The 13,952-nt window shown below is 43.9% G+C and overlaps 1 protein-coding gene across 1 annotated transcript in view; it reads left to right on the forward strand.

The window, feature by feature from the left end:
• The first annotated feature begins 3,406 nt into the window (after positions 1-3,406).
• The window catches only part of LOC144369109 (acyl-coenzyme A oxidase-like protein), a 354,862-nt gene continuing 344,316 nt past the window's right edge, over positions 3,407-13,952 (forward strand). The window contains exon 1 of the mRNA XM_078028174.1: positions 3,407-3,503. Coding sequence (XP_077884300.1) covers positions 3,429-3,503 — 75 coding nt within the window. The 5' untranslated portion in view covers positions 3,407-3,428. The remainder of the gene's footprint in view (positions 3,504-13,952) is intronic.

A 13,952-nucleotide genomic window follows, 5' to 3' on the forward strand; every position in this document is an offset into this window, starting at 1 on the left:
CTCTCTCTCTCTCTCTGTAGTTGTAGATACATATTTTATTTGTTTATTTTTATTTGATGCTGAGGATCGAAACCAGTGCCTCACACATGCTAGGCAAGAGCTCTGCACTGAGCTACAGCCCCAGACGCACTTTTTTTTTTCTCTTTTTGAAATTTTGAAAATACAGATAGATATTGGCTCTGTTGTTTTTGAGAAATATTTGTCTTATTTTTTAGTCCATATTCTCTTTGTTGCTCAAATAAGATAAATTCTACTGATCCACATCTTAGTCTCTTCAGACTGCTGTAACAAAATGTTTTAGAATGGTAAGCTTGTAAAAGACAGAAATTTCTTTCTCATAGTTCTGGAGGCTAGAAATCCAAGATCAAGGTTCTGGCAGACCTCATACCTACTGAGGTCTGTCCCTCACAGTCCCTTCTCAGTAAGTGCTTACATGACAGCTCTCTGGGGCTTCCTTCCAAAGTGCATGTGGGTCATTCAGGGAGGCTGTACCCTATGATCTAATCATTCCCCCAAAGCCCTACCTTCTAATATCATCACCTTAGTGATTAGGATTCAACAAATGAATTTGAAGAGAACACAAATATTCACACCAGAACAACCTATTATCAAGTTCAATAGTTTATTCTCTGTTACCTACACCCCACTCTTAAGTTCATCAGTGAAATTTTTAATTTGGGTTACAATTTCCATTTTGTGCTTTTTAAATAACCTGTGTTTTTTTCCAGAGACATAGTTTTGTTGTTGTTGTTGTTGTTGTTTTTAGGGGAGCAGGGGCACACTCAAGGGAGTGAAGCTTCTGGGGTAAAACAGGGAACACACATTTATGGGAGAATGTGGACTACTAGCAGAGGGACAGCCCGATATATATATATATATATATATATATATATATATATATATATATATATATATATATATTTTGGCGGGGGGATGCGATTTTTTTTCCTATTTATTTCAAGGGGATTTGTGATTGCTTACTGAATCATTGTTAAGATAGTTGTCTGACAGAGACTAATCCACAAAGTTACAACTCTCTTATATTTGATAAAGGGGCTAAAAAACATGCAATGGAGGAAGGATAGCATCTTCAACAAATGGTGCTGGGAAAATCGGAAATCCATATGCAACAAAATGAAATTGAATCCCTTTCTCTCGCCATCCACAAAAGTTAACTCAAAATGGATCAAGGAGCTAGATATCAAATCAGAGACACTGCTTCTGATAGAAGAAAAAGTTGGCTACGATCTACATATTGTGGGGTCGGGCTCCAAATTCCTTAATAGGACGCCCATAGCCTAAGAGTTAATAACAAGAATCAACAAATGGGACTTACTTAAACTAAAAAGTTTTTTCTCAGCAAGAGAAACAATAAAAGAGGTAAATAGAGAGCCTACATCCTGGGAACAAATTTTTACCCTCCACACCTCAGATAGAGCCCTAATATCCAGAATGTACAAAGAACTCAAAAAATTAGACAATAAGATAACAAATAACCCAATCAACAAATGGGCCAAGGACCTGAACAGACACTTCTCAGAGGAGGACATACAATCAATCAACAAGTACATGAAAAAATGCTCACCATCTCTAGCAATCAGAGAAATGCAAATCAAAACCACCCTAAGATACCATCTCACTCCAGTAAGATTGGCAGCCATTATGAAGTCAAACAACAATAAGTGTTGTTGAGGATGTGGGGAAAAGGGTACACTTGCACACTGCTGGTGGGACTGCAAAATGGTGAGGCCAATTTGGAAAGCAGTATGGAGATTCCTGGGAAAGCTGGGAATGGATCCACCATTTGACCTAGCTATCGCCCTTCTCGGACTATTCCCTGAGGACCTTAAAAGAGTGCACTATAGGGATACGGCCACATCAATGATTATAGCGGCACAATTCACAATAGCTAGACTGTGGAACCAACCTAGATGCCCTTCAATAGATGAATGGATAAAAAGATGTGGCATCTATACACAATGGAGTATTATGCAGCACTAAGAAATGACAAAATCATGGAATTTGCAGGGAAATGGATGGCATTAGAGCAGATTATGCTAAGTGAAGCTAGCCAAGCCCTAAAAAAACAAATACCAAATGTCTTCTTTTATATAAAGAGAGCAACTAAGAACAGAACAGGAAGGAAGAGCATGAGGAAAAGACTAACAGTAAACAAAGACAAATGGGAGGAAAGAAAGGGAGCATATGGAAATGGTAGGAGACCTTCAATGATACACAAAATTATAAGAGGTTATGAGGGGCAAGGGGGAGGGGAAAAAAGGGAGAGAATTGAACAACAGCAGAGGAGGTAGAGAGGGAAGATGGGAGGGGAGGGGGGATAGTAGGGGATAGGAAAGGTAGCAGAATACAACAGTCACTAATATGCCATTATGTAAAAATGTGAATATATAACAGAGGTGATTCTGCAATCTGTATTTGGGGTAAAAATGGGAGTTCAAAACCCAATTGAGTCAAATGTATGAAAGATGATATATCATGAGCTCTGTAATGTTTTGAACAATCAATAAAAAAAAAGATGGTTGTCTGAGAATCTTGGTCAGAATATTCAAATGTCTAATTATTCTCAGTATGAGCATCACACAATTAGTGACAGAGCCAGTACTCACACTGGAGTGAGGTTCTTCCAGGCTTGGAGTCTGCTTTGGATGGAAACATTTTAGATGGCAGAGACGGGACATCTCCTCCCTGGTGAATTTAGGTTCATTGAAAGTAGACATCCAGGTGTGCGAGAGACTTATGGGGGAAAACACTTGTCAGTGGTGAACGGGAGGGACTGGATGGGTGGGGAGAGGCTCCAGGTTGCAGACAGCAGAGTGGTGGCTGTGAAGGGAGTGACAGGGACCAGGTGGAGCTGGGACAGCCTCAGTACAACACAGCCCAAGCCTTTACCACCGTTATGACGAGGTCTCCCTGGACCAGCGGGTGTCCTGAGCAGGGCTTGCCTGCTGGGCAGAGGTGGATGACTGAGAGCATCGCCCCATGGTCATCTGGGAGCAGCAGGAGACAAGAGGAGCTTCAGGGGTACTCTGGAGTTAGTTCCATCGTGTGGCGGTCCAGGAGGGTCTTTCTAAGTCTGCCCTGAGCAACTTTCTTTATGGCAACCACAGAAGGTAACCCACATCCCCATCTCCACAAATGCTGCTCTTGGGCCATCACAGACTTATCATGTGTCTGAAATCTTTAAAGGCCTGCAGAGGGGAGGAGCTGCAGACTTATTTTGAGATGGTTGTGTCAGGAAATGCTCCCTTTTCCTTTTACAGTTGATGCCATTTGCTGACTCTACAGTCTGCATCACACACACAGTGTACACAGTGTCCAACAGGGGATACTGCAGGCTCTGCTCAGCAATGCCATGTCGTAACCCCGTGGTTTCTGTTCTGCATAGGTATGGTTTGAATTTGGATGAGATGAGAGCTCTGACAGTTCAGAGAGTGAAGTTTATCCTGGGTCATCCACTGATAAAACGTGCATTTCAGGAACAGGTGAGTGTCCTTGTTAATTTTCTGTGGTGGTGTGGCGTGCGTGCTTGTGTGTGTGTGTGTGTGTGTGTGTGTGTGTGTGTGTGTGTGTGTAAAAGAGAGAAATTTCATTTGGTTTGCTTTTGCGATGTATGCAAGCTCATTTACCTTGTTCTGGGGCATGCTGACAGACCAGGCCACTGGGTAGGGGGCAACTTCTTCAGACCCTTTCTCTTCCCTGCTCCCTATGAACCTCACTTACCCCTTCCCTAGGTCCCCATGTCCACTTCTTTAAGCTCACAGGCTGGGGAACAGGAGAATCAGCAGAAGTAATGAAATATTTGTTCACAAAATCCATGTCATTTTAGGCATAAAGTCTAAATAGCTGATAAATAGAAATAACTCATTTTAGAGGCTTTTAATTGGAAGTGTCCAAAGTTTGTCTAAAAATTGCATTCTAAATTCAGTGATATTATTTTAGCTAATTTTAGCCTCAGGATAAAGAAAGAAGGAAAGAAGATGCTGATTGAAGGTTTCCTTTATGAGGCTGTAGGAGCCATCTATTTTAGTGAGGTTTTAAGTCCATTTCCGTTTTATTCCGTTTTGCAGCTTCCTCCACATACCCCTTTTCATAAGGAGAAAGTACTGAAGCTCCTGGGGCAGCGTCTCATTGGGAGGGGCCAGAATGAGGGTGGACTGTGGCACAGATGATGTCCGGGAGGAACCGCCATCCATCAGTGACCCAGGCCCCTTCATGCCAGGTGGAGGGAGAGTCAGAGGATCAAGGGTGGCTCCTCCCCATTCTGGTGATCCCAGGAGACCCTTCTTTGTGGAGTGTAGATCAGAGTTGGGCGGGGGAGGGGGGTGTCTGGGATCCACCTGAGAATAGACCCCCTGATGAGCCTGCTCTTGAAATGTCCTAGCCACTTTGAGGCTGGCAGGGGACTATGGCATCACCCCAGAGGAGCCTACAAGGACGTCCACCTGGCAGAAGAGCCCCCCACATGACAAGAGTAAGGCAAGCTTGCAGAGCCTAAAATGTCCTTTCACACTAAGCAGATTGGCAAAGATTTTCAAGCCACCTAATCACCTCTTGCCGGAATGTACACATGTAGCTGTGAATGAAACCGAGACTAGAAGGAAAAATCCGGCCCTCTCTGCTTCCAGCACGTTCTCCGAGTCCAGCCTGCCCAGGCGCTGGGAGCCGGGCTGGTGGGTGAGCTCTTGGCACAAGGCCAGGCTCCTGCTTCTTTAACCAGCCCTACATGTCCCCGGCTCAAGTTCATGTCAGCGCTCAGAGCCGGAACCCCTTAAAGAGGCTTGCTAATTGCTGCAAGCCTGACCTGCCGAATATGGAAGATTAGCTTTTGTAATCCTGCCCCTGAAGCGTGTTGAGCCCTGAAGCCAATTATCCTCCTGTTTTCATGGCTCCCCTAGTGGTCTGGGATCACTTTCTGTCCTCAGCGATTGGGCACAGTTCCTTGAGCAGGCGCAGGATGGGCTCTAGGTGGCCCTCCGGTCCCCTTCTGTTAGTTACCTCGCCAATTTGGCACCTTTCTCCATGCGAATTCTCAAGAGCCAGTGAACCCGAAGGAACTCCACCGGCTGTCAGCATGGCAGGCTCGTCGCATCGTGAGGATGTCACAGGACTCAGCAGCACATCTGTGTTCGAAGGCTCTCAAATTCCACCCCATTAACAGCTGAAGGAGCTGTCCACGTCCAGTAATTCTAGAAGTGTTCCATGATTCATCCCGCCTCTTAATAAAACCATGGAGTCATGGCTGTCCAGAGAGAGAGAGCCAGGCCCTCCCCTCTCTCCCTGGCCCCCGATTCAAATTAATTTTTGTGGGTGAGCCGATGCGCTCCGAGGCGGAGGCGCCACGTGATGTAGGAGGATGACGTTCTCAGGCACAGATGAGGAGGGAGCTTCATTTGTTCCAGGTCTCTATGGACAGTTCACAGGCCAAGAATAAGCCATTAAAATATTTCCACTCTGTGTTCTCCCCTCTGACCATCTGTAATGGATTTGGGATGTTCCAATAAACATAAAGAGAAAAACACGTGCGCACTAAGACACGTACGCACTACCCGCACGCAGCATGACCAGCCGGTGCACTCCATCCGGCTCCTCCTGCACCTGTTTGTAGTGACCTCACCTTTGTGCACATCAGCCAAGAGCTCTCTCGTTCCCCTCAGGATTCCAGTATTGGGTCTTGGGGGCGGGAAGGGGGCAGAGTTGTGATTCCCGGTGTCCAGATAAGGAGATAGAGGACTAGGTTGGTTGTCCGCTTTGTGTGACAGTGCTGGGACAGGAGCTGGGAATCCTGCCTGGAGAGCCTTGTGTGAGCAGTATTCCCAGGAATACCTGTCCCTGGAAGCTGAAAGAGGCTGAGATCTACCTCAGTCATCACCGTAACCATCATCCTGAAGCTTACTGAGCACCTACATTGTGCCAGTCGCAGTGCTAAGAGCTTTAAAGGGATGATTTCTGTGACTACACCACATCCCTCATAGTATTCCTGGTTTACAGGTAGGTAACCAGAGCTGAACGGCTGGCCCGTGCTTGGTTATATAACTAGTGGGTTGTATATGTAACTAATAGAGCCCAGGTTCAAGCCCAGGTAGTCTACTTTCTGAGCCAGCTTCTGTCTGGTGGAGTTCACCCCTGGTTGTGTGTTGGAGCCCCCTGGGGAGCTTTTGCATATCCTGTTGTATATAGGCTTTTGCTCAGGCCAATCAAATAAGCATTTTCATCTGCCAGATGATCCAGTATGTATTGGGGGTTGAGTACTGCTATGCTTTGTTTCTGTTTTAGTCAGCTTTGTGCTGCTAAGACTAACATACCTGACATGAAAAATTGAGAGGAGGAAAAGATTCTTTTGGCTCATGGTTTTAGAGATTCAGTCCATAGTAGGCTGACTCCTTACCTTTGGGTTGAGGTGGGAAGGTTGGCAGAAGGTTGTGGTAGAGGAAAGTCACTCAGTTTGAGACAGGCAGGACATAGAAAGAGCTTTTAGTGCAAAGGTCCAGGGATAATATAATCCCAAAGGTCATGCCCCCATTGACCTACTTCCTCCAGTCACAACCTGTCTGCCTATAGTCACCACCCAATAATCCATTAATCCATCGATTAGATCACCAGTCTCATGATCTAATCATTTCACCTCTGAACATTCCTGCATAGTCTCACACAGGAGCTTTTGGAGGACATGTCAACATTTCTTTCCAGTCAAGGGACCCAGTTGAGGTCAGCTTGCTCTTGGCCAAGTGTAGAAAGAGTTAGGAAGAGATATGTGAGCAGTGAAGTCCCCACCCCCACAACCATCTCCTCTCCTTTTCTGGGTGCTGATCTTCCACACACCCATGAGCCACATGGCTGGGGGCATGATATCATTACCTAAACCAGTGATTCTCAAAGTATAGTCTGAGGGCCCTGGGTGTCCTTTCTTGAAAAGTAGATGTCTAGCTGGGCATGGTGCATGACTGTAATCCAAGAGACTCTGGAGGCTGAGGGAGGAGGATAGTAAGTTTGAAGCCAACTTGAACAAAATAAAAAATAAAAAGGACTGTGGATATAGCTCAGTGGTAAAGTTTTCCTGGGTTAAATTCCCAGTACCAAAGAAAAAAAAAGAAAGAAAGAAAGAAAGGAAAGTAGATGTCCAAATACAGTATACGTATGTGACACTGTATTTTTATCATAAACTTCAAACAAAGCAACATATCACAAGAAACTGAGTGCAAAAGCAGATACGAGAGTCTAGCTATCTTCTTTTGGGTTGGATCTTTAAAAAATTAGCAAAAAATGTAAAATGCTACCATCCTTTCATTGAGTCTTTTTTGAAATTATGGTTATTTTTTATAAAAATTATGCCATTTATATTAACATATAATTGATTTGTTGTTAGTTTAAAAACTAATAAATAAGTTAAAAATTCTCAGTTTTAATTACTAATTTGGTAAATTGCTAAATATAATCTGCAAAAAAAAAGTCCCATTGGAATTTTCAGTAGGGGATCCAAGGACCATAAAATGTGAGCACTGTTGATCTAAATCATCTGCATTTTCCTCAGGAAGTCCAGTCTCAACAACTTGGAGGGGAATTAGCAGAAGATTGGTGTGTGTGTGTGTGTGTGTGTGTGTGTGTGTGTATTATACTTATTGTAATTATCTATATTTGAACAGAATTTTAGATAATCTCAGAATTTTTTTTAATACTTAGATATTTAAAGAGGCATCAGGTAGGTGATCAGATCAAAGGTGGAATAATATTCTAAGGTCAGCTTACCACCAAAAGCTTTCCTGATTAATCTCTGAGAAAAGAAATAACTTTTCCCAGGAACCATTTAAATTTGAGCTTTCGTTGTATTGCAGAAACTTAGCTGATCAGGAAACATGCCACGAGTCTGAGGACACCTGTCTGTCACTGGTCATTCATGGCAGCCTGTCCCACCAGCCCCCACCCTATTGTTCACAGATACCAGCGCTAGCCCCCGCTGACCCTGCAGACCTGGCCATGCACACCTCCTCCCAACCCGAGCCCCGTTCTGGTCTTGACCTGCTTACTCAGCTCTTGGCTCTGTCTCCCTGGCCTTGGCTTCCTCCTTGGCCCTCTGGCTTCTGTTTGTCCTGGAACCCAGACTTTTCCTAGTGGGCTGTGACAGGCTGCCCTAGATCTTGGTCCTATTTGCTGCCTTTGGCAGGAGTCTCTGTCCCAGCTCCAGCTCTAAAAACTTGGACATTGGCCACTTGGCCATGACTCTGGCCAGGCCAGCCCTGTCCCCATGGGATACTTGAAGGATTTGAGTGGAGATGACAGGATGGAGTGGCCTGTTTATAGAAGTCCCTCTGTGTAGATTGGCAACCAAACTGTGTTGTCATCTGTGATGGCCAAAGAGATTACTTAAAAGGGCACACCAAGGAGTGAGGAGTGATTTAGGACCTTCCCAAGGACTCCAGTGCAGCTGGAATCGTGGTGTTATTTATTCTTTGACACTGCATTTATTCTGCACAATTAAATATTTTATTTTTAAGGCTTAATTATCACTCTTGCAGTGAAATATTATGTAAATAATATCATTTGCTTATCATCCTCTATGTCCTTTCTATGTGCCAGGTGAAGCGATTCATTAATTTTACAAATATTTATTGAGCTCTTACATGAGTCAGGCAATGTTCAAAGGACACTGAAAAATGCAGGCAAAAATACCTGTCCTTGTGGAACTTACATTTTTGTGGGGAAGAGACAATAAACTAATAAACAATACATTTATGGCATATCAGTGTTAGATACTGTGGATAAAAATAAAATATAATAAATTAGAAAGAATAAAGTAAGTTTTCTCTGTTGTCAGATGATATATGTTCTTATATATAGAAGAGCCCAATAATTCAAAAAAAAGACCCTTCTAGAACTAATAAATGAATTCATGAAATGCGCAGGATAAAAATCAACATACAGAAATAAGTTGAATTTCTATGTACTAATGATGAACTATTGAAAGGAAACTGAAAACAATTATATTTATAGTAGCTCAAAAAGAATAAAATACCGAGGGACAAACTTAACAAATGAGAAGAAAGCCTTATATATTGAGAACTATAAAATATTGGTGAAGTAATTGAACAAGACACAAACAAATAGAGAGGCATCCCATGTTCATAGATTAGAAGATACTATTGTTAAGATGTCTGTAAACAACAGAGTCAGTGCAATATTTTTTTTTCCAGAAATAGAAAAATCCATCCTAAATTCTAAAATTCTTCTGGAATCTTAAGGGACCCTGAAGAAACAAAACAGTCCTCAAAAAGAAAAACAATTTAGAGGTTCCACACTTCAAATAGTGGAACCTCCAAAACTTACTACAAAGCTATAGTAATTGAAACAATAAGGTACTGACATAAACACAAAAATATAGAACAATGGAATAGTTAAAGAACACCAGAAAAAAGCCTTACATATGTGGTTAATCACTTCTGAGAAGGGTGCCAAGACCATTCAATAAAGAAAGGAAATATTATCAACAAATGGTGCTGGGACAATTGTAATGGTGTATGCTCCATATACAAAAATTAACTTAAAATAGATTAAAGATTTGGGCTGGGGCTGGGGCTCAGAGATGCTTGCCTAGCATTCGTGAGGCACTGGGTTTGATCTTCAGCACCACATAGAATAAAAATAAAGATATTGTGTTCACCTATAACTAAAAAGTAAATATTTAAAAAATAGATTATGTGGGCTAAGGTTGTGGTTCAGTGGTAGCGCACTTGCCTAGCATGTGTGAGGCACTGGGTTCGATTCTCAACATCACATATAAATAAATAAAAATAAAGGTCCATTGACAACCAAAACAAAAAATAATATATTAAAGACTTAAATGTTAGACTAAAGCTAATAAACTATTACAAAAAACCCACTGGGTGTGGCAGTGGTTTCTTTGATAGAAACAAAAACATGTTTTTAAAGATAAACTTATTTTAAACAATTTTAGAAAAAAATTTAATAAAAATTTGTCTAAAACATGAATTGGACTACATCATAGTTAGAAACTTGTGTGTCAAAGGGGCCGTGGTTTGAATGTATCCTCAAAGTTCATGTGTTGGAAACTTAAGCCCCAGCCTAATGCTTAAGTGGGTTAAGGCAGTCAGTGGGTTCCAGATAAAATGAGTTTGGCTACCTCCACATCCCACATGCTCTTTTGTCCTTCTGCCTTCCACCTTCCACCATGGGATGATACAGCAAGAAGATGTTTTCTTGATGTGAACCCTTGAACTTTGGGCCTCCCAGTCTCCAGTACTGTAATAACTAAGTCTCTGTTCTTAATGAATTACCCAGGCTCCGGTATTGTGTGATAGCCACACAAAACAGTCTAACAGAGTGAAAAGACAATGTTTGCAAATCAGACATCCCATAAAGGATTGATGTCTGGAGTATATTGAAGAACCCCTAAAACTCAACAAGGGCAACAACAATAAATAACCAGATTTAAAAACAGTCAAAGGACTTGAAGAGAGATTCCTGCAGGGCAGATGTACAAACGACCAATAAACACATGAAACAGTGCTCAACATCACAGATCATTAGGGAAATAGAAATGATGACCACGAGGAGATACCACCCACACCCATTAGGACGGCAGTGTAAGGAAGCAATAGCAGCAGCAACAGCGGCCAGCAAGGGTTGGAGAGGATGTGGCTAACTGGTACCCTGGCACATTGCCAGTGCCTTGGTGGAACTATAAACAGTGTAGCCTCTGGGCAAGACAATGTGGCATTTCCTTAAACAATTGAACGCAGAATTGCTGATGACCTAGACATTCCATTTATTGGTACATATCCCAAAGAATAAAATTAGGGACTCAAACAGATATTTGTATTACCATGTTAACAGTAGCATTATTCACAATGGCCCAAAGATGGAAACAACAGAATTGTCTATCAACAGTGGATGAACTGAATATGGTGTATATACAGACCTACAGTGGACATTGTTTGGCCTTAAGAAGAAGAAAAATTTGATGCCTGCTACAACATGGATGAATCTTGAAGACTTTATACTAAGGGCAATAAGCTAGTCACAAGAGGACGAATGCTGTAGGATTCTATCTGTTTGAAATATCTACAGTCGTCAAATTCATGGGATAGAAAGCGGAGAGGCCATTTCCAGGTTCTGAGGGGAAATGAGAATGGAGACTTATTGTTTAATGGGTGCAGAGTTTCAGTGTGGGAAGATGAAAAAGTTCATGGTGTACTTAGCACCACAGAACTGTATGCTCAAAATGGTTGAAATAAGTGGAGTGTGGTACACACCTGTAATCCCAACTACTCAGGAGGCTAAGGCAGGAGGATTGCATGTTGAAGGCCAGTCTCAACAACTTAGCAAGACCCTGTCTTTAAAAAAAAAAAAAGGGCTGGGGTCGTAGCTCAGTGGTAGAATTCTGTCCCTTCTGGGTTTAATTCCTGGAATTGAAAACAATAGATGGAAATAATAAATTTTATGTTATGTATATGTTGAAAACATTTTTTAAAAATCAAGAATCTAGGGGTGCTGGGAGAGTTGGAGAGATGGAGGTGCTTCAAGGTTAGGTGAAGATGCCTAAGGGGATGGGGAGTGAACTAGGTGGGTGTCATGGGAATAGCATCCAGGCGGAGGGAACAACAGATACGAGGGCCTGAGGGCAGGCGGGAGGGTCCTGGGCTTGTTAATGGAGCAACAGGGCACTGTGGTGGGAGCAGAGTAGGGGGTGATGGACCTGGGAGGTGGTGGGGAGCTGGAACTTGAGGTGCTTTATAAGAGGTTTCTTTGAAGTGGCTGAAATGGGAGGCTTGGAGGGACCCGGTGGAGCAGGATATGATTTGACATTTCTCCAGGATCCCCTGGCTTCTGCTGACTCTATGAGAGCAGGTCTGCACACAAAGATGAGTTGAGAGGGTTTTTCAGTCACCTAGGACCAAGGTGGTACTGGCTGGGACCAGACTGGCCAGTCAGGGTGATGGACGTGGCTGAGTTAGAGGCTGCTGAAGGAAAAGCAGTGGGATCTGTTGAGTGATGGATGTGAGAGAGTGGGAGAGAAGAACAGCACATTGGTTCCGTGGTGTTTTGTCTGAGCAACTAGAAGGACAGGGTATTGTCCACCAAAGTGGGGCCATCTGTTGAGAGCCACAATCAAGTCAAGATGGTGCCTGGCATTTTGCCAGAAGGAGTGGTTGAGGGGTAGCGCCAGCAAGCCATTAAGATGATGATAATTAAGTTAAGCTGTGTATAATTATTAAGATAACGATTGATTGCTGTAACTGATGATGCTAAATTGAAACAAGCTGTGTATTCAGTTGTGTATATAAACCTCTGCTGTCCGGAAATAAGGCGGTTCCTGCTACCTGGTGTGCCCGCTACTTTTGAGTTCTCGCAGAGTTCCCATTGAGTTCTCACGGAATCCCCGTTGAGTTCCCGTTGAGCTCTCGAATAAAGTTAGTTCCTGTTTGAACCTACAAGTGGCTCGTGACCTCCCGGTTATTTGTGCCCAGCCAGACTACGGCAGCCATCCAAGCAGATCTGAGGTTAAGTCAGGAGTTAGCCCTGGGATGTGACCAACAAACAGCTTGAGGAGCGTGGGAGGTCAAGGGCATAGAGGTGAGTTAGAGCTGTGAGGCTGGGTGGGTCCCCAAGGCGTGTGTGGTGATGGAGGAGAGGAGGCTCGAGGACTGAGCTTGTCTGGTGGTGAGAAGGACCAGAGAGGAGACTGGGAAGGAGCCAGAGAAGTAAAACAGGGCTGGCAGGCATTTGGCACCCAGTATCCCACTAAATCCCCTGGTAAATCCACAAGTAAATGTGACCCTCCAGTTTCCAGGCCCAGGTAATGCCTAGAGAGAGAAGTAGCTCAAGAGCAAGAGCTAAAGAGCAAGGGAGCAGGGCAGGATTCCAACCAGATCTGCGCAGACCTGGGTGGCCAAGATCTACCCCGCCTGGCCTTCTGTTGAGGTGCAGAAAGAGCAGAGGCCTCCAACTTGAGATAAATAGGAGACCATCCCTGTTTCCAAGGGTCTAGGATTTGCTGGGCCAGGGCTGGTACAAATCAGCCACAGGGTGATGGCCAAGGAAGGGTCAAAGATAGCCTAGCGAGGCCAGTCAGGTGGACACTGAGCACAGCAGGCTGCTCAGAGCTCAGTGGCGACCTCGTGTGTGTGATGGAGGAGGTTGCCCTAATCATGGTACCTGGGGAGAGGCCAGTCTGACTTCAAGGGTGAGGACAAGGTGTTGTCATTTATGGCCATCCAAACATGGCATGTGGATACCATTGGTGGTTCCCAGTGGCTCCCTCCCTGCCAAAGGATAAAGCTTGGGCACGGGCCCCTGACCTGAGAACCTCCCACCAGGGCCACTGAACAGGCAGGGAGAATCAGGCATAGAGAAGCAGGTACGAGTCCTGGGCCTCCGGCCCTGAAGCACTTCAGTGCTATTTCCCCCAGTTCCTGGCAATGGAACCAGCTTGGTTCTTACCTGTTACCAAGTCTGTTTCTCTGCCTCCCACTGATGCCATGAGATTTGGAGAAATGTCAGTTACAGATGGACACAATACCAAGATTAGCAAACCCTCACTGGGAGAAATGCTGAAAAATTCCTCATTATCAAGGTGATACCTGTTCACTATAGGAAAGTCAAAACTACATATAGGCACACACACACACACACACACACACACACACACACACACACACACCAAATGTAACTGGTAGCAGGATTGCATATGCAATCTGTTTTCTCACCCAAATGGAGTGGTCACAGAATAATTTTCTCACCATTTTGTGATGGTTTCAGGTTTCTGATTTGGGAATCAGTTGGACAAGGGCTCATGTCTGGCTCCTTCACTGAGAGGCTGTGGCCTGAGGCACATTTCTCACTTCTCCAGTTCTCAGTTTCTTCCTCTGTGAATTGTGGAGGCTGACAGCATTTACCTTGAAGTGCTGAGGAGAGGCGTG

Source organism: Ictidomys tridecemlineatus, chromosome 12, assembly GCF_052094955.1.
Source record: "Ictidomys tridecemlineatus isolate mIctTri1 chromosome 12, mIctTri1.hap1, whole genome shotgun sequence".
In the NCBI taxonomy this organism is placed as follows: domain Eukaryota; kingdom Metazoa; phylum Chordata; class Mammalia; order Rodentia; family Sciuridae; genus Ictidomys; species Ictidomys tridecemlineatus.